At 43.5% G+C, this 15,467-nt stretch overlaps 1 protein-coding gene across 3 annotated transcripts in view; it reads left to right on the top strand.

Moving 5' to 3' along the window:
- Positions 1-15,467, top strand: part of ATP11A (ATPase phospholipid transporting 11A) — a 941,588-nt gene that overhangs the window by 670,442 nt on the left and 255,679 nt on the right. For all 3 annotated transcript variants that reach the window (XM_086934336.1, XM_086934337.1, XM_086934338.1), the window contains exon 14: positions 3,328-3,476. In XM_086934336.1, the coding sequence (XP_086790462.1) occupies positions 3,328-3,476 (149 nt within the window). The remainder of the gene's footprint in view (positions 1-3,327; positions 3,477-15,467) is intronic.

The following is a 15,467-nucleotide window of genomic DNA, read 5'->3' as shown; positions in this document are numbered from 1 at the left end:
AATGGTAGATAATCAGAACTGCCCCAGGGTAGATTAGTCTGGACCCATGTGGTCGCGAGACTATAAGGTATGAGTGTGGTGTAGGGCATGGATGTCCTTAGTAATCAGTGAGTATTCTTAGTATCCCTATAGATTTAGTGGTGTTTCTGATAATATGAGCTTGTATATTGCGAGTTCCCCATCCTCAGGTAGGTACCCAGGTGCCTGGATAGATGGTCCTGAGGAGGGATGTGGTTACGTTTTGGCTGGGTTAGAGGGGCCCCTAGGGGCGGATCCCATCTAAGCAGAAAATCTGGCCATTACAGAGGCCCAAACCTCAGGTATCCTGCCGCCCTCGATGCGTGAAGCCATTATTATTACATTGCTAAAGCCAGGGAAACCTAATGATGAAATTGATTCATACAGACCACTTTCGCTCATCAGTGTGGAAGTAAAGATTTTGGCAAAACTGGTTGCAAACAGACTAAGACTACAGCCCTTGCTTCCTCTCATAGCCCACGCAAGCCAATCTGAATTTATTCCGGGGAGGTCTACGTCCCACAACCTTTGCACCTTCTTTACTGTATTACACAACCTAGATCCTCACATGCAAGCAATTGTGGCGTTCCTTGACGCCATGAAAGCATTTGATCCGATGGAGTGGACATACTTATTTACCGTCATGGAAAGAATGGGGTTTAGCTCTCATACGCCTGCTCTATACAAAGCCATCTGCCACAATCCGTGTGAATAGTATGTTGTCAGGCCCCGTCTGTATATCGAGGGGTACAAGGCAGGGGTGCCCACTTTCTCCCCAGCTCTTCGCTATTGCGATGGAGCCATTGGCGGCACGGATCTGGCAGCACCATGCCGCCAGGGGCCTAGGGTTTAGCACCAGGGGCCCTCTGATCGCGCTGTGCGCGGATGATATTACCCTTTACATTAACGACCCAGAGGTGAACTCTGCCCCTATCCTACATGAACTAATAAAGTTCGGAAGCCTATCTGGCATTCCAATAAACTGGGCAAAGTCCACTATAGCTTTACTTACAGATGCCACCACACCAATCCCCATTGATTATCCTCTCAAATGGGCCAATAGCCTGGTGAAATACCTTGGCATTTGGCTTAGCAGGAACATGCAGGATATCTGGAACATGAACTATGGGCGCACTATCACATGGCTGGAGGAAAAGGTTAGTGCATGCACCGAGCTCCCCCTCTTCCTGGCAGGGAGAATCGCAGTGGCGAAGATGGTGGTCCTGCCGAAATTTTTATATTTATTTGTAAACATTCTGATTCACTCAGGCCTTTTTTAGCTCAATTCGCTCGTTATTAATATCAATGGTTTTGGCGGGTCGACAGGCGCGGGTCCAATGGGAACCTCTGTCTCAGGTTGGGCTGGGACCCCCCAGAACTCCAGTTGTAAGCATTTTGTGCCCAAGCTCAGTTTCTACATTTTTGGGTACATCCCACCCCGTTCCAACCGCAAACGGCTGTGGGATTGGAAGTTGCAGCGCCGGTTCCCCTCCAGGTAGCCAAATATCAGACATACAGACGGCCGAGAGATGGTATTGACACAGTCGAGACCCTGAGGTGGGTGTGGGACAGACTCCGGGATAGGGCCCACTTAAAAACTTCATATGCCCCATCCATTCCCCTGGCACACAATCCTGTGATACCTACAATGACGTAGGGCGCCAGCAGATCCATAGCAAAAAAGATGGGCTTACACACCTTAGCAGACTTATACCCGGAGGACGAATTTAGGGCTCCTCCAGACCCCACAGAGGAGGACGTTGTGACCTTTTTAAAGCTGTTCTTATACTATAAACTTAGACCCTCCGCCAGGGCCGGACTGGGAATAGAAACCGGCCCTGGCAAACTGCTCAGCCCCCACCCCCCTCCCCAGCTGCCGAGCAGTGTGCGAGGGCCGGTTTTGCCGATTTTGTTACAGGGGGCAAATATTGCCGACCCCGGGAAACAAAAACGGCCCCCAGGGCCCCAAAACTGGCCCCCGCCCTAGCGGCCTACCGGGGAAACGCCCGGTGCCCGCTATGGCCAGTCTGGCCCTGCCCTCCGCCCACATTGTTGGCCCTCGAAAATGTTCTCAAGACAGCCTCTCCTCTAAGGCTCATAACGCCCCTTTACAGTAGTATGCAGGCCACCACCCCTCTTTTAAAACCTAAAGCTTTTCAGTCCTGGAACTCAGAATTACACACTCAGATAGCAGAGGACCAGTGGGCCTTCTGTTGCAGTCAACTCACGTTACTATCTCCCAACTACAAACTGCGCCTAATCCATTTTAAATACATACACTGTTTTTACGGTACTCCCTCCCAGCTAGACCGCATTCAGGATGTAACTTTTAGTCACACTCAGCTAACAACATTCTGGGAACTAATACCGTCAGCATCTGGGCCGAAAGACATATGGGACCCGTTCCTGGACTGGGCACACTCACGGCATGATGGGTGTTGGGGTTTTCCAGGAATCGACCAGTACTTTGTAGGAATGGGCAAACATGCCTCGCCGCTTGTCTCAGTTTGGGGTAGGAGTTGAATTAGACCCACACTAACCTCCTAGTATCAAATTCCCTGATTATGTCCCGGATAGCCTGTTGGTTCCTTATCCAGGAGTTGCCTGATTCTTACCCCGTTTCTTCCGCCCTACTGCTGTGCACTCCGTGCTGTTTTATAAAAAATGCTGTATTCATTTGTCTAATACGTTTTGCAGTTCACTCATGTATAATCTGTGACATTGCCACGGGCAACTGGCTGTGTTGTTTTGTACTTGTTGTTGGTTTTGAAATGCCAATACGTTTTTTTAAAAGGATGCCCTAATAAGAAATTGCATGTACAAATAAAGCTTCATCTGACAAGTTCAGTGTCAAATTAAAGATTAACATCACCTGTTAATAAAAATGTACACATTCGTTTCACCATCTAAAAACCTACTCAGAGAATACATCCCTTTAGCACATTGCTCTGCTTAAACGTAACCTCAGTTTGTAAGTAAATATAAACCTAATAGCATCAGCTGTGCTGTCTTACTTGAGCAAACTTTAAGCACAACAGAATCACAGCTAACTCCAGATTCATATCTCAGAACGATTTTCCCCACATAAAAGTATGTCAGTAGAACAACCTTTGGTTCTGAATCAGACACATGCTTTCAGAACACAATATATGTTTTGAGAAGCCCCATCATACATTTTTGGTTCAGATGAAGCAGTGACAGGGTCTCAATAAGTCTTATAAAACTGATTTTTATCTCACATTTTTATTGCTTTGTTGGTTTTAGGCATCTTTGAGCTCATAGTAAATATTACTTTGCTTTCTTTACTAGGAGAGGGAAGAGCTTTTTTTCCGAGCTCTCAGTCTTTGTCACACAGTCCAAGTCAAGGAGGATGACTCTGTGGATGGGTTGAAGAAGACCACTCAACAGTACATTTCCTCCTCGCCTGATGAAGTTGCTTTGGTGGAGGGCATACAGAGGTACAGCATAGCACTACACTGCTAATATTATAAAGAGAAAGTATTTATTCGCAGAGAGTCAATAAATGGTTTGCTTGGAATTTAGCAATTCCCTCTGTGAATGTTTGCATTATTGAAAGTTTCATGACAAGATATAGATTATTACGAAGTTAAAAAAACAAATCGTAATTTTATGTGGTGCAGTGTGCGATCTTAAATCCCATGAAGCAAAGATGACGCTGAATGTGAATGATAGTACTTTAGATAAAGTATCCATTTATTCCAAATCCGCTTGCAGAAACAGTTGAATGGCTTATACTTTAAACTAGACATACTACGAAGACCTTCAATAATAGAAGCACATTTGTATACATTCATGTCATTTTTAGATTTTATGTAGCACAGACTTTACCTGTGGCTGACGGAGGGCTAAACAACAATCTTACATTACCAACAGAGTTAATAAAAAAATACCAATCATGACAACAAAACAAATGAAATCTTTCTTAAGAAATTGGTGGTCAACTCTCCTCGAAAAGCTAGAAGTGTAGGTGTACATCTGAATATCAGGTTAGAAAATCCCCATGTCTGGGGCCAGCTATTTAGAAAGTCTGGTTGGAAGTACTTACCTTCCTGGCCTGGTTACGATATGCATAGGATTCCCTGGAGGTGTTTTGAGAAATGCCTGGAAGTCAGTAGTTTAGAGGTAAGACTTGAGGTTTATTGTATGTCGTTAGTCTTGTAAGCCAGACAAGCCAGCTTGAACAGGATGCTTGCCTCAGTGAAAGGCCAGTGCAGGGATTTGAGTGTGGGTGTGATACAATGGTATTTTCCGGTTCGAGTGACAAGCCTAGCAACTAAGGGCAGTACTGCTCTCAGTGGAACAAAAGCTCATTTAGGTTGTCTGAATAGCAGTGCATTCACCCCACCAATGCAAATAGTATTAACATTTCGAAGCGTATTTTGTGCATCAGTATACTAATGTACCCATTAAAGAAAAATGCAAACTAGGATAATGTTATATACTTTTGGTGTAAATTTCAAGTTAGGAAAAGTTTGGCGGGGTTATCACTGTATTATACAGTAAAATCTTTAAAACGATAAGGCAGTTCATTACTTCGTTAGCCATCCTTATCTCTAGCTAGAATTCCTCAAGTTTGTATTGTTTTACTGCTAATTAGGGATGAGTTTGTCCCTTACTATTAAGGAAGATAGCTAATTGAAATCTGATGAGCAGTTAAACAGATGCACGATCTGGCCAATCTTAATGCTATCCAGTGGCCTTGCCATGTATGGTAGCTTAACTGCACTGCTTCCGCCACCGCAAACAGCAACAACAATCTACTGTGGCCAGCAGCCTTAACCGTGCTGCACATTCAGTGGATCCGAGGGTCGGAACACCCACTGTGACTTCCAAAAATAGTTTCTACTCACTGAAATGTCAGCGCTTTATGCTGTTGTGCCCTTTGAATGCTAGAGTTTGAGGATGTGCATGCAGTAAGCAACAAGATGGCCGCCATCCCCAACTGGTTCAAGCGCTGATGTCGGGCCTTAGCGAATCCACAAGCTACAAGTAAGATTTTTACCCCACCAAAGCCTACTACTGCCTTGCATGACCTTAAAATGGCAGCCATACATGAGGCGCACTCAAACTCATAAGAGTTCTCCACAGATTGAACACTCCTGGTCGTCAGCCTGAGGCAGACACAGATCACTAACAAATCTCACACACTGATCCCTCCAATTATCTGCAGTTTGCTATAGTCACAGTGACATGTAAGATCTAGGCAACAAAAGGTCGGTGTTAATAAGCAAGTGTACCACCAAAATTAATATTGGAAAAGTGAAAGTGCAGCAGCGAAGCATACCCTAATGTAAAGCTCTGTTCTTGTGAAAAAACTTTTTTATTTTATTCAGTTCTTGTGAAAAAACTTGGCATTCTCTAACTCTCACTGGGCTCCCCAGCATCTGATGACCCAGTTGATCCTAGACTCACACCCAAAGTAGCCCAACCCACTGAGCGCCTCTGACCAGAAATCTGCTGGTCCCTGCTCCCTTGGCTCGGACTACTTTCCTAGGGATCCTTACGACCCCCTTTGTATCTGATTATTCCAGGCTGAGAGTAGTCCCATCTTCATAACGTGTGCGTCTGCCCCACATGCTTTGTGCCCTGCACATACCTGTGCTCTGGGTCTTTATTAATCCTTTGGTGTGATACTGCATAAACTAGTTCACTCAACGCACCTTCCTCATGTTTGGGCTCGCAGAGGTGGCTTACTACCATGTCCAATTAATCAAAAGAAAAAAGGACACTTGTAACAGATCTAAACCAGTGGTTCGAAATTGGAACGCCCTCAAAAACTCAATGTTTTATCGGAAACAGCGGTATATATGTTTCATCCGCCCCACATTGATGTTGTGGCAGTTATCATCGAGCGTTCCAATATGTGTTTGGTGCCAGCCTCATCCAGAGGCCCTCTGGTATAGAGTGCAGTGTCCAGTGTAATATGGGTTACCCACACCTAATAATGAAAAAACGTTTCAAGAGTTCATGAGAAAATATTTTTTTTTTAAAGAAAAGGTCACCGTTGTGTTTTAGTGTGAGGTGAGATTCAATTGGCTTAAAATAATAGGATACTATAACAAGATCGAGTTACTGGATCTTTCTAGTATTTCAATGGATTCGTCGACATGTTTCAGCTCCCTTTCGTCAGGACTTACATACATATAGGTATTTCACTTACACGATTCGTGAAGTCAATTTTGAGTGTGTCTATTTGGTCTTTAGTAACAGGAATTCACTCCCCACAATCTGTAATATAATCAAGAGAGTCATACAACAGTACACAGAATTGTTCAACTGATGTAAAGTTTATTGGTGCGGGGTGTCATCAGGGAGGAAAATTAACCTCATTGCACAGCATCAGCTACTTATTAGTGCTGGTATATTTACTTTGAAAGGCTAAGGAGGGTGGTTGGGTGTGGGATAAAGTCATGGGTTAAGTCTGTGTGTATAATTCTTTAATACTGTATAGAAAATAAAGAAACGGCCCTCTGTTTTTAACATGATATTGCTGATTCTCATATTGCCACATTGGATGTCGTACATATTGTGCTATGCCATTATTAATCGTTATGGTGGTGTTAGTTTAAGATGTGATAATAGCCCTCTGATTTCTAATATATATCAGTTCACATCAGAAAAAAGATTGTTTCTGCAAACTGGCAAACTAATCGTTTACATATGTCTGTGTTCTCATTCCGACTAAAACTCTAAACCATTCTGCCAGGCGAAGTGGGCAGGAAGGGGTTTTACCTGAAAATAGCCTCAAAGTTAATTGTTTACATGGAGGTTGGTACTACTAAGGGTACCTGTAATAATGCGGCAAGATAAATAATCTTACCTGTATTGTAAGAGTGCAAGTCTTCAGCGGGGGGTCGCTTAGTAGCGCGCAGAGCTGTAGACAAGGGGTGGGGAGTTAGGAACAACATTATTGCTTCTTACCGGTGTGGAGAGAAAAGATCGAACTCGCCATTACCCGCGTGGTGCGTCCTTCGTCAACTTGTGCTGACTCTGCCCCCGGAAGTGGAAGCTTGCGTGTTGAGCTTGTATTTAAAGGGGCTGTAACGTTACTAGAGCGTTTTTTTAATAAATAACTTTGTGTCATTGTTTTGGCTAAATGCAAACAGTAGACTTATGTGATATTTATAAACTTTAACATCATAAAGTTGTAACTGACAGAAAAGGAGTAGGATTTCTATTAAGAGGAGCACCTGGGCTTATTCAAACAGTAGGCTTATATGATGTTTTGAGATTTTAAACATTCTTAATTTATAACGGGTTTTTGTTGACCGGAGATAACGGGCACGCAGTTTGTACGAACCTGCTCATTATGTCATTGGAATCAGTAATGAGGGAAAAAGGCTCATAAAGAGTAAAAATCTGTTTCTGTAAACAATTATGGTAGTGTGGATCATAAACAGTTCCAAAATACAGTGGAATAGGTGTTATTCATCTGAATGGCTATTTATACAAGTGAACTGATTTTAGATCCTCATTGGTCCGATCGTTATTTGGCAAATTGATGCCAAGGAACATTATCATTGAGACCCTGTTGGTAAGTTTTGAGTCGGTTCACCCACCTCTGTTCCTTCTCATAGAGTATTTTTTCAGAGTTCTGTGATTTATCTGTTAACGTTTCTAACACTGTCCAGTGTAGATCGTCACAAGAGTGGTTTCTTTCAATGAAGTGAGCACATAGTTTCGTAGTGTTCTTCTGCAGTCTTATGTTGCTTCTATGTTCTCCAATTCTTGTTTTGACTTTTCGACAGGTCATCCCAATATATTTCTTCATGCACGGACAGCTTATCATGTAAATAACATGGGTAAAGTTACAATTGGTGTGCTGTCTCTGTGTCCATAACAGGGTTTCTGATAGTTGTAATTTTTTGGAAGCTTTTGTTGTTTTACATGCTACACAATTTCCGCAGGGGTAATGTCCTGTTATAGGTGTCATTGATACATCTCTCGTTTCTGGTGGTAGAATCTTTTTTCTGGGCCGTGTATGTACTAACACATCTTTTAGATTTTTTGTTCTCCTATTGGCAAACCTTGGTTTCGGCCAGTCAAATCTCCCAGTATTGAGTATATGCCAATTTTTATTTACCAGTTTTTGTACTTCGTAGGTCGAGGGGCAAAATGTGGTCACACAGGTAGTTAAGTTTGGTATTTGTTCTTTTGGGTGGATTTGTAGTAAACTGTCTCTTGGTTGGTTGCTTGCTCTTTTTTGCATTTGGAGATGGTTTTCTGTGTATAATCCCTGTTTTTCAGCTTTTCGCTTAGTTCCTGGGTCTGTATTTTATAGTCCTCATTCTTACTGCAGTTTCTTTTCAACCGTAAAAATTGGCTATATGGGAGGTTATCTCTTAATGGTTTAGGATGGTAGCTTTTGTAAGACAACAAGCTATTTTTAGCAGTAGGCTTGGTATAAGTTTTGGTTTGCAAGATGTTATTCTCTGAGAATATTGTGAGATCCAGAAAATCCAGTTGAGTGTTCTTGGCAGTGTAGGTAAATTTTAACCAGGGATTGAGTCTATTCAACCAGTCCATGAAGAGTGTAAGGTCTTGTTCTGTATTCTAAATTAGGAGAATGTCGTCAATGTATCTCTTCCAGTATAAAATACTGGAAGAGAAAGGATTTGTTTCATTCAGGACGTGTTGACTCTCAAAATGGCTTACATACAATCCTGCTACCGATGGTGCGAATGCACTCCCCATGGAAGTTCCATGGATTTGGAGATACAGGTCTCCATTGTATTCGAAAAAAATTTCTTTGAGTGCTAATTTGCAACATTCAAGGATAAAATGTCTTGGGGTATTGTGTTGCCAGTCCTCCATGTATAGGACGTCTTCAAGCATCTGTATAGTTTCGTCCTGGGGTAGGCTGGTACACAGCGATTCAACTAAGCATGGGCGAATTTTGCGAATTCGCGATCCGCGAATTTGCGGATTTGCGAATTCGCGATCCGCAACATTTTTTACGTGTTCGCAGAGTTTTTTGCGTGTTCGCGGGGCTTTTTGCATCTTTGCGAGCCGCTTGCATAGCGAAGTTACCCATGCAGTCGTTTATGGGAGAGGGAGAGAGAGATAGATAGATAGATAGATAGATAGATAGATAGATAGATAGATAGATAGATAGATAGATAGATAGATAGATAGATAGAAAGAGAGGGAAAGAGAGAGGGAGAGAGAGAACGAGAGAAAGAAAGAGGCCGGATCTCTGAAGGGCCAGATTCCTGAGTTGCCCTTACAGAACATACAGCTTTTTATTTTTAGCAAAATGCATATGAAAATTGTGCTGTAAAGGTCTCTTTTAGTTTAACCCCTCCTGACAACTCAAAATGGGTGTATTTGCCATCCTCTCCCTTCTTCCTGTTTTTTATATCTGTAAGTGCTTCCTGATGAGGTTTAATTCCTTGGACAGGTGCCTCATTGCTTACTTGTAACTATTCTCTGACCCTGCTTCAAGGGTCAGAGCAGGGTCAGAGAATAGTTGCAAGTAGGCAACGAGGCGCCAGGAAGCAATTAGCAGCAGGTGTCCAAGTTGAAGTTAATTTGTTTGTAACCCTTTTGTAAAAGGTAACAAAGAAATTAGGTTAAACTTTTGCACCTGCTGCTGTAACCCTTACTTGGCTGAAAATTCGTCCCCGCTGATTCGCGGATTTTACCGCAATTTCGCGAGATTCGCGGATCGCGAAATCGCGGAAAATCCGCAAATTCGCCCGCGAAACTGATTTTACGCCCACTCTTAGAATTAACGTCTAAGCCGACAAGGAGCATAGAGGTAGGGTCAACATATATGTTTGAGATCTTTATCAATAGATCACGTGTATCTTTGAGATACGTTGGTGTTTTTTGTACCAGAGGTTTAAGGTACTCATCTGAGAACTTTGACAGGGGTTCTAAAATTGAACCGATGCCGAAAACTATTGGTCGTCCAGGCAGGGGGGGGGATCTGTTTTTGTGGGTTTTCGGAAGTGAATAAAAATATGGGATCTTTGGTTCTTTTGCTTGTAAGAAATCTGCTTCTTTTTTTGAAATTCACATATTTATTTCTGCTTCATAAACCATTATAGCTATGGTGTTCAAAAGTCTCTCTGTTGGATCTGTTGTGATCTTCTCATAAAATTTTGTGTCTGACAAGAGGGCGAGACATTGTTGATTGTAACCTTCCTTGCTTAGAATTACAATCCCTCCCCCCTTGTCCACTGGTTTGATTACTATTTTATCGTTTGATTGTAGGTCCTCTGGTGTCAAACGTTCTTTTTTGCTTATGTTTTGAAAGGTTTTCTTCTCATTGGTTTCCATGGTATCTACTCCTTTTAACAGTGCTTGTTCAAAAGTTTGTAGTTCTGGGGGGACACTGCCTGTTGGGGGGTTAAACGGCGACTTCCTTCTGCAAGACGTATCACCTTCTTGTAGTGAAGTTGTGGTATTTGTGAAAAAGGCCTTTAGTTTTAGTACTCTGCAGAATTCTGCTAATTCACACTTTAGTTTGAATGTGTCCAGTGGTGGGGTTGGTACATACCCCAAACCTCTATTTAGGACCTTAATTTGATCTTCAGAGAGTTCAGTATCTGACAGGTTAATTATCAATGATTGTTCTTGCTGGTTGAGGGTTGTGCTGCTGACATGCTCCTTGTCAGTATGTTCCTCTGTTGATCTTGCCAGGTTAGAGACTTTTTCTGTCGCGAGGTTGGTTCTGGCCTCTGGATAAAAAAGCCTGTTCCTGTTGTTGGCGGTTTTGTTGACCTGTCATTTGTTGGTTTACTATCTGTGGCATTTGTTGCATTCCTTGGCTAAATGGATCCATCCATCCTCCATATTGTGGGATGAATGGTTGGTAAAATGGTCCATTGAAGTTCGGATAATACGGTCGTTGCCATCTGTTACCTCTCCTAGGGCGTTGATATCGGTAGTTGTTCCGGCCTCTTCTAGGGGTGTAATCTTCTGAACTGCTGATGGAGTTGTTAGAGGAATTGTTCCCAGTTGACTCATTATCCGAACTAGGATCTGGGAAGGAATAGTCTTCCTTTGTGTACGGATGCATCCGTTCTTGGCTGAACTTCTTTAGGTCTTTTGCCAATTTTTGTAATTTGCTTTGCATCAAAAATTCTTGAGTCTCTTCCATCTCTTTTGTTATCTCTTCTAGTTTCTTTTTATAAACTAGTGGGTTAATGCCTTTCTTGAGTTCGTTCTCACAGGTTTGGATCTCAACTAGAAGAGCTTCAAAGAGTCTCTTAGCTGTTTTGATGATAAGTACAAGATAATCTAGCGTACACTTCCAGGAAATGGAGGACCAATCTTTGCGGAACACAAGGTCATGTAGAAAGATTCTGGGGGCATTGTTTACCCATAAGCCTCTTGGTGCTATTTTTGATCTCAAATATTCCGTCATGATGATGCCATGAATAGCAGTTCTTATTTGATCTCTTTTTTTCTCAGTTAGAGTATCCCAACTGTCTTCTGCAGTCTTATGTTGCTTCTATGTTCTCCAATTCTTGTTTTGACTTTTCGACAGGTCATCCCAATATATTTCTTCATGCACGGACAGCTTATCATGTAAATAACATGGGTAGAGTTACAATTGGTGTGCTGTCTCTGTGTCCATAACAGGGTTTCTGATAGTTGTAATGTTTTGGAAGCTTTTGTTGTTTTACATGCTACACAATTTCCGCAGGGGTAATGTCCTGTTATAGGTGTCATTGATAAATCTCTTGTTGAAAGAAACAAACCAGTAACTCGATCTTGTTATAGTATGCTATTATTTTAAGCCAATTGAATCTCACCTCACAATAAAACACAACGGTGACCTTCTCTTTTTTAAATATTTTCTCATTAACTCTTGAAACGTTTTTTCATTATTAGGTGTGGGTAACCCATATATCTCTGGACACTGCACTCTATACCAGAGGGCCTCTGGATGAGGCTGGCACCAAACACATATTGGAACGCTCGATGATAACTGCCACAACATCAATGTGGGGCGGATGAAACATATATACCGCTGTTTCCGGTAAAACATTGAGTTTTTGAGGACGTTCCAATTTCTAACCACTGGTTTAGATCTGTTACAAGTGTCCTTTTTTCTTTTGATTAATTTAACATTTATCGTGGGGAAATAAATTGGACACATTAACTTTCCTCCTCCCTACCAGTTGATTAACTATCACTACCATGTCCTCCAACCACTTCTGTCATCGACTACAACAGAGCTGAGTCCTGGTACCACTGACCCTAATATCCATATTGTGCAAATCTGGTGTGCACCTTGTACCGTCTCCCTGCTGGAAAAACTATGGCAGATAAAGAGTCCAAACCTAACAACAAGTGCACCAAGGCGGCACCACCACTCCCTAACTCATCCATTTAAGGGAAGACTGAAATAAACAATACCATGTACATGATTCTTAAAAAACTAGCAGACATACACAACCTCTAAATCCACCAAAATTAACACTGATATAATGTAGCAGAAACTTTGTGCTATCAGGTCTTACATCAACACTGCTAATGCCATAACAAAGGAGGCCGAGACACGAATCAGCTCTCTGGAAGACAAAAGTGTCCTTTCAACTAGAGACATCCTCACATTCCTGACACCCATATTTTGGGAATGCGGTGTCCCCAGGACCCCACCAGTTCCCCCCTTTTACATAGCACACTATATAAGTCCGGGGGCCCATTAATCCAGTTTATTTGCCAATGTCGGGCGCAATCAGGTGGTTGTCGAGGAGCTTCTCTCCGCTGCCACGTGGGCTCTGGGGCATCTGCAACGTCCAGGAGCGGGTCACGAGCTGTCCCATGCAGGCTCTCACCGTCGGCGCTGTCTGCTTCAAGATCGGAGCAAACAACACTTGGCAAGAGCAATCCACTCGGACCAGGAGGGTCAGAGTGGGTGCTCCTTTTCAGAGGAGTGGGTGCAAGTCTGGAGCAACCAGAATCACAAGTCGTATTTTGGTGTTCGGCGGCACAGGCGCCACAAGCCAGCTGGCAAGTGACCCGGCCAACGCGTTGAGCCAAAGTAAGCAGAAGGGCCCCACGCAGCACTCGTCGAGTGTAGAGTGGTGAGCTTCGGTGCAAAAGTGGCTCAGGGTTGGGCCTTCTCAGACCCCGGTGTACAGCTTCGAGGGTCACTCGTGGGCTGCACAGTCAGCGTCTCGTGGTCTTTTCAAGATGGCGTGCCCCACGCTTCCGGTCGCCTCCACGGGTCTTAGCTCTGCAGGGACTGTGGATCGTGCTGTAAGAAGGCAGGCAAGCTTGATCTCGTCGATCTCTGTCGCTCAAGTTCCGGCGGGAACTGCAACAAAGCAGACGTTGAGGTGCTGGATGGTGCCTGTTTGCACAGGGTGGTCACTCCTTGACTACAAGGGAGATTCTTCAGTCTTCTACGTTGAGTAGGATGTCGAAGGGTCCAGAGTTTCGTTTCAAATGTTTCATCAGGATAATCTGAGTGCGTTGGCACTACTCCCATTCTTATACCAATCTAGGGGGCTGGATTACCTGCTAGGTCCCCCCCTATGGGTGGGACCCAGGAAGGGGGTGGATACACCCCTTTCCTTTGATCCAGGCCTCGCTGGGACTGGGGCTGGGATGCCCCAGAACCAGTTTGGCCGGATTATGCAAGGGGCATCCTTGTGCTCCCCAGGCAGTGTCTGGTTTCTTTCAAACCTCCCTGCTACAATCCACTATCTCCTGTCTGGGGTGGTGTAACACCTCCCTGCAACAGGAAAGCCTTTGTCCAGGCCTCCTCTGTTGAGTTTCGGTCAGCAGCAGGAGGTCAGACTTGTGTCTTTGGCAGAAGCATCCATTTTGTGGATCTGAAGCTCTTTTAAAAATCAACCGCGTTTCAGTAAAGTAACATGTCTTCTCCCTCTAGAGGGGTGGAATGCTCTCCCCGTCGACAGAACTGTCGAGGGGATAGTATTCCAAATCGTATGACACCTTACACAACATGTTTTGATAAAGCCAAACCAAAGTTGCTATATAACCGCAAGGATTATAATGCACTTAATAGTATATGGTATGGCATTATCCCGGAACAGCTTAGGGAGTTGTTCCCGACAGCTGCAGACAGGCTCAGCTCATGCTAGGAGTGGCTCACAGGTTTATATGTGTCCAGATATAGGTTTAGATATAGGTATACTATATTTAAGCAAGGAGTGATTACACCCACTTGCTCCAGCTGAGTGATCAGCCAGTTGTGTCAATTTAAGAACCAGCCAGGGGTGGCAAAAGCTGTGCTTCAGCCCCTGGTAGGCCTTGGTGGCACCTATACCCTGAGCACCTATAGTGCATGGTACAGGGGCTGAGAAGGAGTCCAGTTCCAATTGGGTTATGTACCTATAGTACATGTATGTGAATTTAGAGAGAGAACAGCAGGCTGGGGGTCTGATTAGCAGGCCCACAGCCTCAGTAAGTCGAAAACCAGTGAAGCAAAAAGCAAAAATTGGGGTGACCATAGGATAGCAGACCCTACTCTCCTACGGTCTCTCTAAACCTGAGTGGTTTTAACCACCCAATCAAACGTAAGAAAATTGAAAAATACATTTACAAACTCAAAGTTGCTGTGATTCTAATACACGAAACAAAAGTCACCGATAAGGAAATGACATAGTTTGGGAAAACCTGGCTTAGCGACGTTCTCTGCGCCCCTGCCAACAATAAAAAGGGAGGAGTGGTTTCTCTACTCACTAAAATCATCAGGATTATCTACCGACACTCACATAACAGACGATAAAGGAAGATGGATCCTGTTAAAATACTCCAAAAACCCCAGCTCTTTACATGTCCTCAACATATACGGCCCAAGCACTGATGGCCCAGAGTTCTGCGACTTCCTATCACTTCATTTAAGCCAAGTCCCTCCTGATTGCCTCATTATTTTGGGAGGAGACATTAAGCTTACCATCGACAGGCAATCGAGTTCCCTACTTCATCCCTCTAGGTAACACAAATTCCTTCTCAAATTCTGCTCTAGGTTCAGCCTCATTGACTTCTGGAGATTACAACATTCCAACATTAGGGACTTTGCCTTTTTCTCCAACCCACACAAATGCTGCTCCAGGATTGACTGCCTGCTGATATCAAGGGCCATATACACCTAATAGACCAGACAGCCACCCTATCAAGACTAGTTTCTGACCATTCTGCTGTTACCCAATCTCTCACTGGCACCAATGCAGGAACGCCTTGTAAAATGTGGAGATTCAATGACAAATCAATTAGAGACTCTGCCTTAAGAGACATTATTGAAAACGCCATATTGAACTATGTTAAAGAAAATTCGGTCCCAGATACTTCTCCGGACACTCACTGGGATGCCCTCAAAGCTACTGTTAGGGGTACTTTAATCGAACTACAAACTAAACTAAACAAACCCCATAAGGACCTTCAGAATTTGGAAAGAGTTTAAATCCCTGGAGGCTGCTTATATCTCAAACCCAGATACC

The sequence above is a fragment of the Lissotriton vulgaris genome, chromosome 8 (genome assembly GCF_964263255.1).
Source record: "Lissotriton vulgaris chromosome 8, aLisVul1.2, whole genome shotgun sequence".
Taxonomy (NCBI): domain Eukaryota; kingdom Metazoa; phylum Chordata; class Amphibia; order Caudata; family Salamandridae; genus Lissotriton; species Lissotriton vulgaris.
Note: the sequence above shows the minus strand (reverse complement) of the source record. Positions and strands in the feature narration are given on the sequence as shown.